Below are 21,545 nucleotides of genomic sequence, written 5' to 3'. Positions count from 1 at the left end.
TGTTCAAAACATTTAACTTCTCTTAATATATTAATGGCTTCTTAGGAAATACTCTAATAAGCCACTCTTAATATATCAAACAAATTCATGACTGAACTCTAACCTATTTAAAAAACAACTAGACAAGCATCATATCAAATTTTAACTCCAAATTACTATTTTTTGAACAAACTCCAAATTAAGAATCTAAATGAAAATACAGAAGACGACCCACTAAAATAAATTATTTTTAACCCTCAACCCTAATTAAACTTTCCTTTTTAGCATCTTTTAGGCCAAAAAATAAATAAATTTAACTTGATTAAAATATCATTGGGCTTATTGCGCTTTATGCTTCTTCGTCAAGACTCATATACACAGCTAATGATTATCTCATGCAATGATCATCCCTTTTCCACACTCTTTATTAATCTCGAAACGACTCTCTTTTTCTTACTATCTCCTCAAGAAAGAATAACATTTTGTTCTTCTTCAAGTGTATAGAATCATTGTGTTCTCAAATATTCCAACCTTTGCTGGAGTGAGACAACGTAACAAATACAAATGATAACTTCTTCAGAAGAGGGTAGTAACAAGATCCTTGTGGCAATCTCGTTGGATCACGACGAGAGTCAAAACGCTCTATCGTGGGCCATCAATGTTCTTGCTAAACCAAATGATACAATTGTTGCTCTTCATCTTCTTGGTTAGTGTATATATATACCTAATTTCCTCTGTTTCTTTTTTCACCGCCTAATAATTTGTAAACTAAATTGTTCTTGTTGTTGTTGCAGTTGGTGAAGAGCCAAAAAAGATTCCGATGAAAAAGAAGAGGAGGATTCAGATTCGCCGTGCCAAAGCTCATGTTATCTCCATGCTTGGAGAATTCGCTTACACTTGCTGCCAGAACCAAGTACAACCTAATTTTATTTATTTTCCTTATTTGGCGAATAAAAGGATTTTAAACCGAAACAAACCGGATTTGGATAGACTTACCATAACAAAACCCGGATTAGGTTATAATTTTCTAAATTCAGAGAACTGAAAACTTCAAATCCTTTAGAAAATTTATAAAGTTAAAAACATCGGTATTGAACAATGTTAATTATGAATCACAACGTTAGCAATATATATTACAAACGGGTATATTCTTCTTCTTCTTTTTTTGGTCAAAGCAAATTGGTCAATTCAAAATTTATTTTTCCTAATTAATAGGTGAACTTGGAAGCCAAGGTAGGGCTTTGCTCAAAAATCGGAAGAGGACTAATCAATGAAGTCAAGTCAATTTCTGCTCACTATCTTGTTCTTTCCCGACCAACCAGTCACGCATTCAGGTAATGAACCGGACATTTTCCGGTTAAGTTTAGAAACTCATGGATCCAATTCATAATCCTTGTAGTTGTAGTAATAACTCGTTTCTGTTTTTCTTGATTTAGGATATGGAATGAGATCACAAGGTATGTCTCGGACTTTGCTCCGTCAAGTTGCTCTATTGTTTTTGTCGGAAGCCAAAGAAAACAGCATAAAGATTGCTACTCTGACTCTGATATTTCTCGAGGTTAGATTATAATAATATCTCGTTTATGTTTGGTACTAAGATTTATTCAGACGATGCAAAGACTAACAACTATGTTATTATCAGACATAAAGAGTGAGAAGTATTCACCGCGTAGCGTACTAAGCATTCTATCAAGAGATATGATTAGCTCCTCAGGCGATGATGCTTCAAGTTTCAGCAGTTCAATGGTTTCTTCTAGCGTCGCTTCTCCTTCAGACAAACCCAAACATAGGCCGATGTCTCCCTATAGATTAATATCTTCACTTATCATGAACTCTCCTTTGAGGAAATGGAGAAGAAACGAGACTAAGAACAACCCTAAACCTAAACCTCTTATTCAGTGCTTTACTTACAACGAGATCTCTAAAGCCACAAACGATTTTGATCAAGGTGAGCATTTAAGGAACCAAAATTTTTGAAAAATTGGAGGCAAATGCATCAACCCATGACAAAAGAGGTTGAAACTTTTTTTTTTAGTAAAATAACATAATCTATGTTTTCGGCTGAATTGTAGAGAACATAGTAGGTATAGGAGGATACTCTGAAGTGTACAGAGGAGATCTATGTGATGGGAGAAGAATCGCAGTGAAGAGATTAACGAAAGAGAGTGGTGACATGATCAAGGAAAAAGAGTTTCTTACGGAACTCGGCGTCATAAGTCATGTCTCTCATCCCAACACTGCCCTTCTCTTAGGTTGTTGTGTTGAGAGAGGTCTCTATCTTGTCTTCAGGTTCTCTGAGAACGGAAACTTGTACTCCGCCTTACACGGTAATCTAACTTAACTTCATATAACTTTCATGTTGTAATTTAATTATCATCATATTCTAAAGACAATATAGTTTTAATATTGAATAATTAATCGGAACAGAGAAGGAAAACGGGTCGTTGGATTGGCCTATACGGTACAAGATTGCAGTTGGAGTTGCTAGAGGGCTTCATTATCTTCACAAACGCTGCAACCATCGGATCATTCACCGTGATATCAAATCTTCCAACGTTTTACTTGGACCTGATTTTGAACCGCAAGTGAGCTTTCTTGTCATGCAAGCAACTCGGTTTTCGTATATATATATATATATATATATATGTGTGTCTGTGTGAAAACTGGATGTTATTATGGTTGAGCAGATAACTGATTTTGGATTGGCGAAATGGCTGCCTAACAAATGGACTCACCATGCGGTTATACCGGTTGAAGGAACGTTCGGTTACCTAGCACCAGAGTCCTTAATGCAAGGAACCGTAGACGAGAAAACTGATATCTACGCATTTGGTATTCTCCTTCTTGAAATCATAAGTGGACGAAGACCGGTGAATCCCTCTCATAATCACATTCTCTTATGGGTATGATTCTACTCATACTAACTTGCCTTAAAGACAAGAAACATAACTCTCTCGTTGACTTACAGATTTCATCGTTGACTTTTTAACACTAACAGGCCAAGCCGGCGTTGGAGACAGGTAACACAAGAGAGTTGGTTGATCCGAAACTGCAAGAAAAGTATGATGATCAGCAGATGAATAGGCTTGTCCTTACAGCTTCACACTGTGTCCAACAATCACCGATATTACGACCAACCATGACTCAGGTTGGTTACATGCATATTTAATATCAAATCTTATATATTAGGAGCCAAACGATCCAAAAAGTGGATTTAAATGGATTTGGTTTTGTGATTTTGTATCGTGTAATTAAGGTATTAGAATTGCTCACAAATGGGAATGAGGCCGAGGTTGCAAAGAGCTGGAGAATGCCTAAGGATATGACTAATGGCGATGAGAATAATAATGAATGGGATGACTACTCTATGTTACTCGGATATGATGTTCCTTTGGATTCTTCCATTTAATATTTGTTTTTTTTTTAATCTAATAGTATCTACTATCTCTCTTGATAGATTTTTTTCTTCTGTTAATTCTTTGTATCTTTATGAAAATTGAGGGGATCATCCATCATGTACCAAATTTCACAACTAATAGAAATAAATTACTAATCATATATCTTCTTAAGTTTGAATAATAGAATAACCATTTGATGTAAAAAAACTAATTAAATATAAAAAAAACCATTATATTTTATTTTCCTTTTTGAAGAAATTTTAGTAACAGAATTACACACAAAACTTAGAAAATACTCTATTTTCACTTTTTAATATAAAGAACCAAAGCAACTCCAAATATAAGGACTAAAGAGTACTATAAAATCAATTAACAGTTAGCCAAAACGAATCCCAACCCCTTTCTTTAGAAAAAAAAAATATCTTTTAGATTAAGAAAATATCGTATTACATTTGTTATGTGTGTATAGAATAATATACATGATTTTTTGTCGTTATCGGAAACAAGTGATTTGATAAAAGAAAATAAAAGCAGTGGCACTTTAATCCAATAAGAAAAGAAAGCAATAGCATGGATCTAAACAGAGACAGTTTTTTGGGTGGGATTTGTAACATAAAATTCAATAAGAAAAGAAAGCAATAGTATGGACGTAAATAGTGACAGTTTCCTTGGTGGAATTTTTTTTGTTGGTAATCTCGTTGATGGAATTTGTAATAACATGTATATAATCAGGACCGGCGCAATCTAAATTATTGACTAAAGTAAAAATAAATTTTGGCGCTCCATGTTCTTCAAACCAAGCACTTTTAACTCAGTTAAGCAGCACACAACCATTAGGATACATGCAATTTTTAGTATTTGTGATGTCTATATATATATATATATATAATATAATTTGGCGCTTAAAGTTTGTATTTCTCCAGCTTTAGGTCAGGGCTGACACTGTATATAATAATGACATAGTTTGATACATTAGTTTAGATTAAATATAACTATATATTTTTAGCAGAAAAATTGTATAATTATATTGGCATTGAAGCCAAAATATAGTTTGGCTTTTTCTTGTCCTGAGTTCTACTTTCAAGTAAATTCTTAACAGAAATAAGCTAGACATGTGAAAACAATTTCGCCAGGGTATGCTAATTCACTCAATTAGCCTTTTTGCACTACCAGTATGTTCATCAAGTGGAAGATGGGAACTGTTAGGATATGGGATACGGTGCAGAAGTGGACCACGAGACAAGCACTTGGGCCGGCGATGCACGTGGTTATGGTGTGGTCGGACCCTCCACTTGTCCCTCTTCGACCCACGCCATGTCGAACCCTCTTTGGGCCACGCAGGTCCCACTTTCAAGGAGCCAACAAAGAATTATCTTTTTCATCCCAATTTACTGGTTCAACTGTTACCAAGTGTTTTCCCTTTAAACGTGTGATATTGTGCGTCTTTATTACTTCTTTTTTTTGTAAAATACCGGTGGGAGTTTACATGATTTAAAGATTGCTTCGTTTGACAAAAGAAAGGTTTCCAAAACTCCAGTCATGAATATAAAGTTATTATTACTTATTTGTTAATATTTTCCATACATGTCATCTGAAATATGAGTCTGAATGGTAATATAAACTGCAGTGCGGCTGTCAAAAAAAAAAAAAAAAAAACTGCAATGCGGTTTATAACATTCGGAACTTATGCATTTTGTTATAGAGATTATAGTGTCACCAATCTTGTAATGTAAATAATCGATAAAAAATTATGAACTTCAATATGATTGAGATGTAAATTCATTCGAATCTCGTTAAATATAGTGAGATATTCAGATTGCATTTTCAAAAGTAACTGTATAACCACAACTTTCTTCGAGAGACTTCAGCTGAATAATAATTTCATTTATATTGCCATGGTCCTATAATTCGAAAGGGGTTTTTGCCAAAACTAACCCACAACTTGATTTTAATCCCAAACCTATACCCAAACTTTAATCAAATACAAAACTAACCTAAAAGTCTAGTGAAATTACAGGTCAGCCCCTTGTGACCAAACAAAAAAACAGAAGCCATTTTTACGAATATAGCCCCAGTAAATCGTCTGAGTCGTCTGGACGACTCAAGTGTAAGTCGTCTGGTACCAGTTTATTTTAAAAATAATTTATAAATCTTGTAAAAAAATATTTTGATGCGTAAAAAATAAAAATCAAGTAATTATAAACACTTTTAACTAATATAAATTAAGATATGATAAAATTGATTTGTTTTGAAGATAGATGAGTGAAAGTAGTGAATCATGAAATACTTTGGTTTAGGAGTTTGGCAAACATATGTTGTAGTATTGTATGTATTGTTAGGGTTAGATTTTGGAAAACTAAAATATTTTTTTCAAAAATTAGTTTTCACCTATATGTGTTTATTTTTGTGTATAGTAAACACTTTTCAAGTTTGATTTGGTTTTATGAAGTGTTTAATTAGATAATTAAGTTTAGGGGTTATGTTTAGGGTGTGGACGACTTATATTTCAGTCGTCCGTTGAATAATTTACCCGGACGACGTATATTTCAGTCGTCCAGACGACTTACTTGTAAGTCGTCTGGGAAGTCTTCTATTTTAGTTTCCCGCTAAAAATATTTAATTTCCCGCTAAAAATATTAAACTCTTCTGGACGACTTACATGTAAGTCGTCTGTTTTAATTTCTTCACCAGACGACTGAAATGTAAGTCGTCCAGGAAGTCGTCTGAGTCAAAAATATTTAATCTAATTGGATTTTTTGTCTCCCTATAAAAAGAAAAATTTACACATTCTCTCTCCTCCTCTCAAATGGCTGCAACAAAAATGTAATGTTCATCATTCTAAAACTCTCCAACCTCTCTTTAATCTCTTTGACTTGAAAACACCAAACTTTATATGAATTTTTCAGTTTTGTCTCATGTATTTCTTACTAATCTATCTCTTTTGCAGGTTTTTAATCAAATGGTACTCATCTTCCACTAATTTAGAGGTAGATCTATTAATTTTAGATATGTATTTTTGTGTGTTCTATAAATGTAGATTTATCTAATCTTCCACTCATTTTCTCTATTTTTAAGTCATTTGAACGTTTTTGGATATGCAGGTTTTTAAGATCTGGATTTGATGTGCAGGTTTTTCAGATCTGGAAGACTTCTGGGACGACTTACCTGTTAGTCGTCTGGAAGTCGTCTGGAAGTCGTCTGGACTTCTTGGAAGTCTTCTGACAAAGTCGTCTGGACTTCCAGGAAGTCGTCTGGACTTCCAGGAAGTCGTCTGGACTTCGAGGAAGTCGTCTGGACTTCCAGGAAGTCGTCTGGACTTCCAGGAAGTCGTCTGGACTTCCAGGAAGTCGTCTGGACTTCGAGGAAGTCGTCTGGACTTCTAGGAAGTCGTCTGGACTTCTAGGAAGTCGTCTGGATTTTTCTGAGCGTTTTGGTAAGTTCTTATGTCTGATTTTTCTTCATTTGGTAACTTCTTGTTGTATAAAGTTCTTACTTTTTTCCCAAACTAAAACTCTCCAAACCCACTCTAATCTCTTTGACTTGAAAACACCAAACTTTATATAAATTTTTCAATTTTGTCTCATGTCTTTGTTACTAATCTATTTTTTTTTTGCAGGTTTTTAATTAGATGGTACTCATCTTCCACTAATTTAAAGGTAGATATTTTATTTTTAGATATGTATTTTTGTGTGTTCTGTAAAGGTAGATTTATCTAATCTTCCATTCATTTTTTCTGTTTTTAAGCCATTTGAACGTTTTTGAATATGCAGGTTTTCCAGATCTGGATTTAATATGCAGATTTTTCAGATCTGGAAGACTTATGGGACGACTTACTTGTTAGTCGTCTGGAAGTCGTCTGGAAGTCGTCTGGAAGTCGTCTGGACTTCCTAAAAGTCGTCTGGACTTCTTGTAAAGTCGTCTGGAAGTCGTCTGAACTTCCTAAAAGTCTTCTGGCAAAGTCGTCTGAACTTCCTGGAAGTCGTCTGGACTTCTTAGAAGTCGTCTGAACTTCTTAAAAGTTGTCTGGTCTTGTCTACTCAAGTGGAATCCAAGCTTGTCTTTGTAGATGAATGATCTATAATAGTTTTGTTTGTGGTCTGTTTTGTGAATTGCATGTATACTCTTTTAGTTGTGAATTTTTTGTAAAATCAGTAATAATGTTTTCCAAGATGTATTAAATGTGCTAACAATGTGTTTACACATTTACAAATCAATGAAATAATAGACTTCAGTAGCCTTTTTTTTATCTTTGGATCTCTCATATGAAATAATAAACTCCAATGGCCTTTTTCTCATCTTAATAAACAAGAATGTTGGTAAGAGATGGAAACAAATAATAGTAACTAGTCAAAGCATATCATATTTTTTATAAGTTTGCATTGAAAAACTTAGTCAAATTTAGTAAAACTAAGGGAGAGAACATATTTTGTAAATATGAGTTTTACATATCTTGAAGTTACTTATCACTCTTAAAAATACAAGTTATTCAAATACTAACGTAGAAGACTTAAAAACTAGTGGAGAAGACGCGGACGACTTCAATCTAAGTTGTCTAGACGACTAAACTATATGTCGTCTGGTCAACGCAGATGTTATTTTTGCAATTGACTTTGAAATCTGTTATTTCGGACGACTGAAAGTTAAGTTGTCTACTATTGTTTGGTTAAAAAAAAACTCCAAAAAAGCTAGACGACTTACATTTCAGTCGTCAGAGGTTAGTTTTGCATTTGACTGGATTATTTCAGAAGTTTGACTTTTTGGACGACTTACATTTCAGTCGTCTAATGAAAATTAAAATAATAATATTTTTTTAAAAGTAGACGACTTACAGTTAAGTCGTCATAAGTTAGTTTTGCAATTGAAAAAAAAAACTTTAAGATTTAATTATATACAGACGACTTATAATTCAGTCGTCCACGAGACGACTGAAATGTAAGTCGTCCAGGATTTACGAGGTTTGACCAGAATCTCGGAAAAAAGTCCTGGACGACTTACAATTAAGTCGTCTGGTGGACGACTGAATTATAAGTTGTCTGTGTATAATTAAATCTTGAAGTTTTTTTTTTCAATTGCAAAACTAACCTATGACTACTTAATTGTAAGTCGTTTACTTTATAAAAAATATTATTATTTTAATTATCGCCAGACGACTGAAATGTAAGTCGTCTGGGGAAGTCAAACTTCTGAAATTATCCAGTCAAATACAAAACTAACCTATGACGACTGAAATGTAAGTCGTCTAGGTTCTTTGGAATTTTTTTTGAAACCAAACAATAGTAGACGACTTAACTTTCAGTCGTCTCAGGTTACAGATTTCAAAGTCAATTGCAAAAATAACCACTGCGTTGACCAGACGACTTCCAGGTAAGTCGTCTACAGCCAGACGACTGAAAGGTAAGTCGTCTACAGCGAGACGACTTCCCAAGTAAGTCGTCTGACGAACAGATCTGGAAAAAAACTCGATGTCATACCTTAAATTGGTGAGATAAGTTCCTTAGCATACATAAGGCTTCTCCAAGCACACAGAATCACAAACGAAAGTCACCCACCCATAATCGTTAGCTTCTATGACTTTATGAACCATAAAAAATTTAGAATCAAAATCTTGGGTTTTTTTAGCTCATTGTGGAGAGAAAGTGAGAGATATGTTGTGTTTAGTTCACAAGAATGAAAAAAGAAGAAGGGTAAATCGATTTTGGGAGTATTAAGAGCTTCAAATTGGTTGTTCATGGTGGTTGTGGTATTGATGACAATGGCAATCTTGTAATTACTTGAAGATGATGAGGGTGAGAGAGTAAAAATGTCATTTTCGAAAAAAAAAAAAAAATTGATGGCATTTTCGTAAATTATATGAACTTGTGGGGTGAATAGGGCAAAACCAATTTTAAAAAAAAAAGGAGGTTAGTTTTGTGTTTGACTTTAAGTTGTAGGTCAATTTTGCAAAAATCCCAATTCGAAATTGACTGTTTACAAATATTAATATTTTATGTTAACCCATTCTATATTTATACATGCGCTGTTGTTTACTTCGTTTCACTTATCTCAGATATAATATAAGTCCACATAGTTTAACAAAGATGATAGATCTAAGAGTACTTCCGACAATGAGTATGAACATGGATTTTAAGTATTAAAAAAAATTAAGAGAGAAGACAAAAAGTTCTAAAGTTAAGGTTTTTAGAACCAATTAATAACTCCAAACAAAATACACATATCATCATGTAAAAAAAATTAGTGTTTTTATTAACTTAAAAAATAAAATATAATTTACTAACTATAATACTAATATTCTTGTTCTTTTAGAAACTTATATGGTTTCTCATTGTTCGAGTTGCTCTAAGACAACTACAATGAAATATACATTTACACAGGAGTTATAAGAGCTGTCAGGCAGACTTAAAAATGTGTGAACAAAACTAGATTGAAACTGAATTGGAACTAATAAGCTTAATTAATATATAAGCATAAGATTAATATTATAATAGACAATGAGTTTGGTAGAATTCACCTAACAAGCTTAATCCAAGATTAGTTGTGGGAAAACCACCGTACTTACCCAATTTATTCGTGACACTCAACATCAAACTTTTAATTATTTGATTTCTGTTTGCTTTAGTTATATGTATTGTCATAACTTTGTTCTAATGCACTATTATTAACGTTATTATGATATTATATATGTGGCTCCAAAGCCAAAACATTTCCTACCCACTACTTGCATATCTTAAGCTGACTTCCTATAAAAATATCATGCCTAAAATGCCCATTGCATCAAGTCTCTAACCCCACTTGGACGGCACATGTCTCATTCAACTATTGTAATCCAGATTACTAATCATGGGTATTTTCACTTTCACGAAACGTGATATAGATTTTATAGATGTAAGTATCTGCTTACAAGAATGCAAGTGTATATGTAGTTAGCAAATTCATTATGATATGTATACAGAAGTCATAAACTAATTGCAAGGAAGCTACGACATAACTTTTAAACTATGAAAACTCAAATTAATGATGCAACATCATATGAGACGTATAAAATCATTATATACTAACTGAAAATATCGACTACTTCGCATTTTAATAGAATCAAATATCTAATCACTGTTGGAGATATCACAAATCAGAAAATCACCGATCACTTACGACAAACATCATAGTTCCAACGGACTTTGACTTTATCTGACAATAATGAATAATCACGTTATTGGATAGAGATAAAGATTGGCTCTACAGAAACTCAAAAGGCAAAGTTTATGAAATTTCGGACAAAACCATTAACTGCATTTTTTCACCACTTTTCTACCCATTCCCGAAAAATCGAACTTTTTCGCCCGACTCTTATCACTCTGCGAAAGTTCCAGAGATATTGGAATATGCAATATGTACTATAGTATATACGAATCTCAAATTATTGTAGTTAATTAAGCTAACCAAGATTGTATTATGTACAAGTCTTATCGCCTCCAAATTCCGGTTATAGTTATATTTAATTTAATTTAATTATAAAATAAAATACTTAATAAGGATTTGAGATACATGTAAACACTTAAAAAGCCAAACTCCACCTAATCTCCGTTAACAAATGTAGCGACAAGACAACATCAGCCAATATAGAAATTGTAATTGCCAAATTATATTATTTTATAAAACTTTTGCTAGAGCATTCATAAACAGAGAGGAAAGTTACAGTCTTACAGTGGCAGTGAGAGAGACGGTAAAAGAAAAAAAGTAAACCGACGAAGCTGTAGAAAGGATAAATTGTTTGTCTAGGGTAAGACTCACTATATGATAATACAATACAATACACCAAACGGTAAAATCGACGGTGGAAGGAAGGAAGGGGAGTTTCCAGGTGATGATTCGTCAAAACTTCCACCGTAGATTAGAATCAGAACGTTGGTACGACGCCGTACTGTGCGGCTGAAGCGTAAACATGACTGAAGAAAACGTCGTCGTTTTCGGTCTCCGTTCGTTTCGCGAACCGGCCTTTGATCCTTGGCCGTGACTCAGCGTAAGCTTTCCTTGAAGCGTAACGGATCGTCTTCTCGAACTTCCTGTTCTTTCGCTTCTCTCTGTACCTCAAAACCCTTGCCTCCCTGTTCATGGAGCTCGCTTGATCCCCGGTGGTCGCCGTCGAGGCGGTGATCGTGGTGGTGCTCCGGTTAAACGGAATCGAGATTTCCGACGAGGTGTTTCCGTCGGGAACCACGCCGTATTCGAGAGAGGAAGTAGAAACCTGAAAGCAAAGATCGAAGTTAAAGTGAAAGTTTCAGACTTTACGCAAGTTTAACGGAGGAGAGCTGATTACACTGTGGCTGATTGATTGAGTTGGGTAGGTGAAAGCAGAGAGCTTTGATCTGCAGAAATCTATGTCGAAGCAGTGATCGTTTTTACTTAACGGAAGAGGCTCTGTTTTTGTCTGAACGGGGACAAGGCTGTCTGCTCCGGCGCTGTTATGCGGCGGGTGGTGGTTGAAGGAGTTTGGGTACTCGAAGTCGATGAGACGATCGAAATCGGAAAACATGAACTCAGAAGATTTCATTTCGGTTTTAGCCGGTTCGCTGAAGTCGTTAGGAAGCAGCCACGGGCACAAACCGATCTCGTCGGAGTTACCCATCACCGGAGCGGTGGTTAAATCCACGGTGGGAGTTGACCCGAGGACCCCAAACGTCGAAGCTGAGATTTTGGCGACGGCGGAGTCGAAGAACGACTCGACGGGGACGCGTTCATGGCGGTTAGCGAGTGGGTTAGCGGAGTGGATGTCGGAATCGCAGGTGACGCAGAGAGAGGCGGCGTCGGCTTTGCAGGTGACGGCGGCGGGAGCTTGTTCGCAGACTTCGCAGAGAAACACGCGCTCGTGGCGCGTGTATGAGTGGATTCGTGTGTCGCAAGTGAGGCATAAGAAAGCTGAGTCAACTCGGCAGAACACGGCGGCGGATACTGATTGACAAGCGTCACAGGAACGCGCCGCCGCGCCCCACCCGCCGGAGATTGATTTGATGTTCTCTAAGCCGAATCCCATTAACTTCTCTCTCTAATATTCTTTTCGTTCTTTCTTTCACGAGAAAAAAAAAATCTCTCTTTGAAGTTTTTGGAACTCAAAGCTTTGAGAATGTGTGAGGATTGGGTATTTGATTTGCTTAGATGATCTGTCATGTCCAGTCAGACAGAGAAGCCACAGTATGTCTTAACGAATTGTTACTTGACAAGTGGGATCATCACATCCACATGAAACTACGTTTTAATTTTAATTAATAACTTTAATTTTTGTTTCCTTACGCATGAGAAATCGTATAAACAAAAATTAGGCTGGCAGCTAAAATGAATCAACGAATTAGGCTGAATAATGCATCTCAGAAAAGGCTACATTTTATTTTCTGTTAATCTTAAATTCTAAATCGTTAATTGAAGTGCAGTAAGAGAAATTATATAATATTAATATAGAGTTTTTTTTTTTTGCTAACCGAGTATCCTGGCCCCACCGAAGTGGTCCAGACTAGAGATAAAAGTTCTATAAATAAATAATTTTGAAATTATGATAATTTCTAAATTAGAATTATTATTTTAAAGAAACTTTAAAAAAAAAAGAGATTTTAGTTTTGCAATATATTTTTTAAAAAGGACAAAGGTATTTTATTTTACAATATTATATAGATTTATTATTTAAACTTTACAAATTTGAATTTCTTTTATTTTAATTTGATTGTTTGATATATTTATGTATGTTAAATATGTATTATAGAATACACATGCGTTATATAAATAATTAAATAAAGTAACATCAAAATATTGAAACAAAAAAATAAAATTAGAGATGAAAATTCATTTTGGAATACAAATAAACAATAATTATTATTTTATGATTTTAATGAGACCATATATTTAGTTAAAAGTTTTTAAAAATATTATTATCTTATTATTTTATCGAATTATGTCGAATATTAATTTATAGATTTTTTACTGTATATATAGTGTGCATGTTATGTGTATACTATTAATAAAGTTGTGACAAACAACCGTTCAGATAATGTATCAAAAGTTATTCAATTCACAAAATATGTAATCCAGTATCTATGTAGGAAATAAGTAATTTAAAGACATATATAATCATAGGCTCACAGCATTTGTTATCTTCTCCACTCTCCAACATGGAAAATTACCACAAATAGCATATTAATAGTACAACTTTTCATGTTTACACTAACTATTTTTACCCTCACTTTTAACGAAGGGTAAAAGACAATTATACACTTAGGGTTAACTAATCTAGACTTAGGGTTTAGAGTTGAGAGGTAGGGTAAAGTTTTTGGAATGTGAAATTTAGGATTCTAATAAATATATAAATAAATACTTAAAAAATATATAAAAAAATTTTAAAAAATAGTTTCAAACATAATTTTCGTTTTTCAAAAAGAAATTTGAAAAAAAAAATTTGAAAAAAAAAATTTATATAAAAGTTTGAATTTGAAAAAATATAATTCGAAAACATAAAAAATTTTTATCTTTTTTATTATTATTATTATTATTTTTTAATAATGATTTATTATAAATATAAATAACAAGGACATAAGAGTCTTTTGTCACTTAATGAAGAAGGTATTTTTGAAAATGTCTCTTTAATAGTGGTAAAAATGAAAAGTGATACCATGAAAGTGGTAAACATGTAATTTCCCCCTCCAACATTCACCAGATCATATTTTTCTTTTCACAAGCTCATTTTTTTCACCAACTCCTATTTATTTCAAAATTAAATTCATATATGAATTTTCATTAAAAACTCATATATGAAATATAGTAAATGACAAATATATAAAATATGCATATACTTTCCGACTGTAGTTTATAAAATATGTATATAAAATACATAGTTTATAAAAATATGTATATGCTTATCTGCTTCTTCTTATTGTTGTTTCTGACTGTATACTTACTTATCCATAGTGATAACTAAGTAGTTGTGTATCGTCTTCTTGCATAGATTCGAGAGATACTCTTGGAAATTTGAGAGTTGGAAAAAGGACACTATGGTCGGTATGTTTTACCTTTCTTTATCATGCCGACCGTGAAAGCAAAGTTCATTTTTTCTTTCTAATTTCAGAAATTTCAGAAAGCAAAATATATATTTTCTCAAGATTATGGTTTCAGTTTTAGTAATGAAGTTTTGGTAACATATTATTAATTAAGCAAGACCCATTTGTAATGTATCAGAAAGCAGCTTGTTCGATATTCAATTCTCATAATACCTTACTAGATCTTCACCCGTGCCTTCGCACGGGTATTTATTTTTAATTTTTGTAAATGTTTAAAAACTAAATACATACATTATTGTACTAATTAAATTTAAAGATGCTAATTAATTAAATATAACTGAATTAGTTTTATTATTCTGAAAAATTTAAACCAAGTTGATCAATTTAATTTTTGATAAACCAATAAATTAATCTGACTATTTTATAATTTTTTATGGATTGCAAAATTAACTTTTTGATTTTTTAAATAAATGAATAATTGCATATCTTCTAAATTTATTAAGTAGCTAAATATTAGGTAATTTCTTAACATTTTTTATGGAAATTGCTATGTATAAGGTTAGTGGCATTGGATGGTAATTATTGAGTAAAACTAAGGATTAAGATTTATTTGTACTTCAGTTTTAATAGTTTAGATTCATGGACAACTACCGTATATACATTCTGAAAAATTTCGTATAAACTATGACAATCACTGCCTAAATTAGTTTGAAAAGAAACGATAATAATAATGAAATATACAGATTGAAATTAAACAGGCCGGAGAAATCAATAATCTTAATTAAGTGATGTACTATACTTTACAATGTGCTATTTTAAATCGGTTGCTTACTACAGAGTACAGACTATATATTTTCAAAATAAATACTCTATCTGTTTCGTTAAGTTAGATGTTTTAGAAAAAAAAATGTTTCACAAAGATCATTTTTTTATATTTTTTATAAAAAATATTATACTCAATAAAATTAATTAACTTTATTGAATAAATATTGGTTAAAAATTATTGAAAATTAAAAATTACAAAAACAATATATTTATTATAATAATTTAATGTATTTTTTAATATGTATGAATAGATTAAAAATTATTTTTGTGAAGAAGTATGATTCTTAAGATTTTTATCTGACAGGTAGATGACATATCTTCCCACGTATCTTTCGCAGGGGGTTGCTTATATTTACAATGATATCTATCTTTATGGCATCTTCCGACATAAAATAAAGGCAAAAAGTTTTGCTGTTTTTGGCACTGAATGCACTGTACATTACTCGATTTGACCCCATCTCCATATTTATTTAAAATCTTTGGCCATTTTCAACGAAAGTATCTTATAGATTTTTTGCATTAAAAATAGAAAAAAAATAAATAAAAAGAGAGATGAAAAATGGTTTATTAAAGAAGAAACTCCACTCCAAATGCTGCCTATCACCATGCTGGCTTATGGCTCCAGAAAGGTTCAACATCTTTGCTTGCTTCGTGTACTACTTTGTGCAAGTTAATATTAACCCTCTAGATGACAAAAAAGAAGAAGAAGAAGAAACTCCACTAATTCATTTTTGAAACCCAAATAACACATGCATCTTTAGCAATGATCTAATGTACAAAAATGAATAAAATACAACTGATTATTAAAACTTATTGTTGAGAAACTTAGATAACCTTTCACTATTGTGGATGCTCTTACTATTCAAAAAGTTTATATGTGCTCTCTAGAATATATATATTATGTGTGTGTGTGTGTGTTTGTTGATCAATTCGGATATATAAAAAAATTATATATATGTATATAATATCCATAACATTACATAATTATATATTTAGAATTTAGTTACCGTCGGTCACAGTTTAGAACACCAATATTTTGGAAAAGATTCAACCACAATTCGAAGATGTATACATCGTATATATCAATATTAACATACACTACTATACTCTTGAAACAGATTTATAAACAACATATCAGTTGATGTAAAAAACATCGGTTGGCGTTAATGGTGTCAGAATCAATATACGCCGTAATTGGATTATTTAGCTAATCACACGATTGAATCATTTAATAATGAAATTATGTTGCGGAATTGTCAGAATCAATATAGGCAGTGGTTACTGAAAATAAGATGTTTTAGATTTTTTACTTGTTTCACAAAAATATATTATCTATATGTTTAATATATTTTTTATATATTTTTAAGAAACAAAAAATAAAAATATTTGAATTGATTAAATTTCATTGGTGAAAAATTATTGGAAAGTGTATAATAAAGTAAAAGAAAAATTAAATTATAAATATTTATTGAATTCTTAATAAACGTGAACACTTTAGAAAATTTTATTTTCAGGAACAGAGAGAGTATGTTAGATAATTGTGTTTTTATATAAGAAATATACAAAATTAATTGTTATTTTGATTTGTGTGCACAAGCTCAAAACGACCCGAGAGAGTATGTTAGATACTCTCTCGGGTCGTTTTGAGTTTGTGCACACAAATCAAAATAACAATTAATTTTGTATATTTCTTATATAAAAACACAATTATTTATAAACCTAATCATATTTCAACCAATATAAAAATAAATTGTTGGATAGAATTAATAAATTTTGCATTGAAATTCGAAAATGACACATATTTTTATAATGAAAAGATTTCTCCACAACGATACTTAACATGGACAGAGTATGTTGTTAGCGAAATGGGTCTTGTAAACCGGGGCTTCTAGCTCTAGTGGTAAAGGACTTACAGCTGTGAGTACCGCCACCTGGGTTCGAATCCCGGCCACTGGGGAATTAACATTTCGGCATCGCCAGGGACATAGGACCGACACGTGGCAACACGTGACTAGTCTGGATCACTTCTGTGGAGCCAGGATACCTCTGTATAATTCAAAAAAAAAGAAATGGGTCTTGTACTCTTGTTTTAATAAAAAAAAATTAATCACTTCCGATCCATCCGGTTTAGAAAGTAGAACCACGTCTTGGCATTAGAACCATATCAACATCGAACAAGTTAATTTATAGTCCCTAAACCCTTTGATTCACGTCATTGCGTCTCAATTCATGCAGAAAGCGTCACGCCTTGCGTCGGCTAAAATGAGAGAGTTACACTGAGAGACACAATCTGTCTTTCGTTTACGTAAAGAGACACATTCTCTCTTTGACACACTTTCTCATGACAGCTGTTTTTTTGTGGACAAAAATAACCCTACTTTTTGTGTAAAGAGAAATGTGTTTATTTTAAGAAAGAAAACGTAAGTTGAGTAAAATAAAACTAAGTTTGTTTTTAGTTGCAATAAATAAGAAAAGTTAAAGCGAAAAAGTAGATATATGGGTAAAAGTGAATTTTTGGGGGTGTTGGATCTATTTACAGACACAAGATCTAACGATAGATTTTTCTTTTGGTTTATAACAAAAATCTATCTGAACAAAATCTAATTGTATAATACGAAAAGAAATACAAACGTTTACAAAATGAAAAAACTATCATCTTATACAAATCTCGTAAATACCCAGAACATGGAAGACATAGGTGGGATCTTCATAGTTATCCATATCTCATCTAACCACCTTTTATCTGACCATTGCGCACTTGACCACCTCTCCCCCCCCCCCCCAACTCTGATGTCCACAACCACCACATCCACACAATTGCCGTCCACACCGATCACATCCACACATCCTCTCTCCACAGCAGTCACATCCGCACCTCACATATCCCCGACAACAACATCAACGACATTAATGAAATAGATACATAATAGCTACTGCTTACAAGGATGCATAAGCTGCAACGAGTTCTCGGTAGTGGAACGGTGATCGACGAAAGTGTTCACATATCCCCGACAACAACATCAACGACATTAATGAAATAGATACATAATAGCTACTGCTTACAAGGATGCATAAGCTACAACGGGTTCTCGGTAGTGGAACGGTGATCGACGAAAATGTAGTCAATACCTAGAACGGTGATGAAACTCCCATTGTTAGTGGTTGGATTGGGGTCCTCATGTGTGTTGTGGATGGGACTCTCATGGTAAGTGTGATTGTTGTGGTGGTCGGGTGTGTTGTGGATGAGATTCTCGTGGTTAGGGGGAGTGTTGTTGTGTTGGGAGTGTTGTGGTCAAGGCTCTGGTGGTCAGTGAGTGTATGGACGCCGATGTTGGCAACAATTCCAGTGTGATCTTGTAGGCTTTGGTCTGGGTGGAGATTGTGTTGTGTGGCATATTGGCTAATGATAGGAGAGTGGCTTCCAAGTGATTCTTGTTCCTCCGGATGAAGTGGGACCTGAAAAAGAAAATAAAAAGAGTCGGTGAAAGAGAGTTTGCATGATGAAGCGTCGTGTTATGTAAGTGTCTAGAGTGCCTCTCACCGGGATGTAGGGTGCAGTTGAAGATTGGCTGGGAAACAATGGTGGCGAGAAAGAACAGTCGGCCGTGGAGAGAAATAGAGTTCGAGAAGATCACGAAAGGGAGATTAGGGAATTAGAGACGATTTCAGATCTAGAAGATTAAGATTCAATTTCTCTTGCCTCTGATGTCGTAGATCAATTTCTAGATCGAAAAGATATCGAGGGAGAAAGGGGCCAAGGGTTCTCTTTGTGTCTTTTGTCATTTTAGGGATTTGAAGAGATAAGATTATTAGGTGATAAAAAAATAGTTTATTTGTTTAAAAAAGAAGCAAAAAGCAAATTGGTTATGTATAGTTAGAAATGCTAACGAAAGAGACCATCTCATTAACGAAGGTTACTTTGGTAAAATTGCTAAGAAAAAGTGTGTCAACTAGAAATGTGTCTTTTAGAGTAATTGAGAAGTCAAATTGTGTCTCTCAATGTAAAATTCTCGGCTAAAATACACGTATTCCACATTTATATTTATCGTCAATCCCTTTCACGTTAATTTCTGTATGATAAACAGTTGAAATTTCTGAATGAAAAGCAGTTGAAAAACTTGTTTCAATGAACCTTAATTTGATTTACAACAGATCCTTATATATTCTGATGTTTAAATTAGTATAGGTCGCAATGTCAGATGCCCACCCAAACATATGATACAATTACATCCAAAGTCTAGCAAAAAAAACATACAATCACATGCATTTGTAAGTTTGTAATGCATGCATTTATAACAAAGCTTTTAGGGTACCCTAGCATCATGGTTGTATTGCCAAGTTTAACTCGGATGTAGATGTTGTGTGAGCCTTCGCAAAAAAGTATACTAAACACAAATTCAAAAAGATTAAAATATTAATTTCTAACTAGTAATGCTAGCAGTTTATAGACGTAATAAATCTCAATATTCTTTATATATATTGATAATGGTTCCATGAACGAAAATGTAACAAATTGATAAACAAAATATGTTAACCCAAAGGAAAAATGATTTGCGAAATGTTTCTGTAAGATAGTATATAATCTTAACAAGTATCGTAGGTTTTAACTATAAGCACTCGTTGACACATACACATAAATTCTTGATCATAATGTAACGACCCAGATTTTTCTGGTAGGCCAGTTTGGCCTTTATTAAAAATTAAAGTCTAATTCTCTCTTTTTACTTCAGTTAAAAAAAAAAAATTCTCTCTTTTTACTTTGTCCTACATTGGATGTTTAGAAAACTTACCTCCCTTCTCTTCTCCTATATAAGAAACTCCATCCTTTCTCTTTATTCTCATCAAGTCAAAGTATTTCTTTGCGTGTGACGAGTTGTTGTTGAATTATTCGACGACCAGTCACTAGTGAATTTTCCGGTGGGATTTCCGGGTGAGCTTCCGCCGAGATTTCTGGACGAGCTTCCGGTCAGATTTCTGGACGAGCTTCCGGCGGGTTTTCTAGTAAGTTTGTTGCCTCCTTATTTCTAGTTATGGGAATATTTTAGGAAAGTTTCTAATTTAGGAAATAAGTTATATTAGGAAAGTTTCTATTTTAGGAAAGTTGTCATTTTAGGAAAGTTGCTATTTTAGAAAAGTTTCTATTTTAGGAGAGGTTTCATTTTAGGAAAGTTTCCATTTTAGGAAACTTATTTCCAGAGAAGCTGAGCTTAAGTCGTTGATTCTCGTGTTGCAGTTGACCTGAGCTGACCGCATCTTTCGTTGTTCATTTCAGCCTGTGGCTAAGGTGAGGGCTATCCCATTAAATCCCGAGCTAGTTTAGTACTACTATTATGCAAAGTTTAGTTTCGAAACATGATCCGTCTCTGTGAATTGAGTCTGTTTGAGAGTCTTGTTTGTTTATTACTATTATTGATTGTTAAACCGGAAATAGGATAATAGAGGATTCAACGGTTGATTGAATTGAATGAATTAAGAACTGTTATTTATATATGTATATACATAAGTCTGTTATGAGATTGCGGGGCACAAAAGATGTTGTGCTAACGGTGCATTGTGTAGAGATTACGGGACACAGAGACGTTTGTGTTAGCGGCGCATTGTATGGAGATTGCGGGGCATATGGACGTCTATGCTAGCGGCGCATTGTATGAGGGATTGCGGGGTACAAAGACGTTTGTACTAGCGGCGCATAGGTGATTGCGGGGTACAAGGATGGACTCTTGTACTAGCGGTGCATAGAGTTATATATTTATATCCGTATAAAGAGAATGCAGGGTGTGTGATCTAGTTATGCACTATTAGCGAATTTGATGTTTTATGTAGTGTATTAGACACCGTGTTTGTTTCATGCTAGAGCTAAGCCTACATAGTCGTAGTGCTATGTACTGAGTCAGTGGTTTGTGGTTTAGCATCCCATACCTCACGGAGTAACTCCCCTGTTACTCACCCCTCTTTCTTCCCCCTTTCAGGTGAGACCGACGGGCAGGAGTGATTACTATCGGATTGGTGCTTTGGGAGTTTTATCTCTTTTATTTTTCAGACTTGCGGTTTTTATAATTTTATCGATATTTTCAGGTTTTATTATATTATCTGGATTTACGACTTTGGAGTTGACTTTAGAGAATTAATAAATGGAGATTTCGGATTTTATATTTATTTATTTTATTTTGGAAAATACGGGTGTTACAATCTGGTATCAGAGCGGGGTTCCGTCCCGGCTCTGACCCGGGATGGCGATTTGTTGGGACGTGGTTTCGACTCGGTTTTTAATCGGTTTTAGACAATTTTAAAAATATTTTGGGAATATGGG

At 33.5% G+C, this 21,545-nt stretch overlaps 2 protein-coding genes across 2 annotated transcripts; one reads left to right on the top strand and one right to left on the bottom strand.

The window, feature by feature from the left end:
• Positions 1-407: 407 nt before the first annotated feature.
• Positions 408-3,535, top strand: LOC106370355 (probable receptor-like serine/threonine-protein kinase At5g57670). Its single transcript, XM_013810377.3, has 10 exons — positions 408-685; positions 774-892; positions 1,195-1,313; positions 1,416-1,537; positions 1,622-1,927; positions 2,052-2,306; positions 2,407-2,564; positions 2,667-2,882; positions 2,978-3,127; positions 3,236-3,535. The coding sequence occupies exons 1-10, from the start codon at positions 544-546 to the stop codon at positions 3,386-3,388; spliced, it is 1,740 nt and encodes a 579-aa protein (XP_013665831.2). The 5' UTR covers positions 408-543; the 3' UTR covers positions 3,389-3,535.
• Positions 3,536-11,000: 7,465 nt separating this feature from the next.
• Positions 11,001-12,684, bottom strand: LOC106371544 (zinc finger protein CONSTANS-LIKE 5-like). The gene is made up of 2 exons (XM_013811631.3): positions 11,689-12,684; positions 11,001-11,616 (listed from the first exon to the last, which is right to left on the bottom strand). Exons 1-2 carry the CDS (start codon positions 12,400-12,402, stop codon positions 11,269-11,271), a joined length of 1,062 nt encoding a protein of 353 aa, XP_013667085.1. The 5' UTR covers positions 12,403-12,684; the 3' UTR covers positions 11,001-11,268.
• Positions 12,685-21,545: the final 8,861 nt, after the last annotated feature.

Source organism: Brassica napus, chromosome A10, assembly GCF_020379485.1.
Source record: "Brassica napus cultivar Da-Ae chromosome A10, Da-Ae, whole genome shotgun sequence".
Classification (NCBI taxonomy): domain Eukaryota; kingdom Viridiplantae; phylum Streptophyta; class Magnoliopsida; order Brassicales; family Brassicaceae; genus Brassica; species Brassica napus.
Note: the sequence above shows the minus strand (reverse complement) of the source record. Positions and strands in the feature narration are given on the sequence as shown.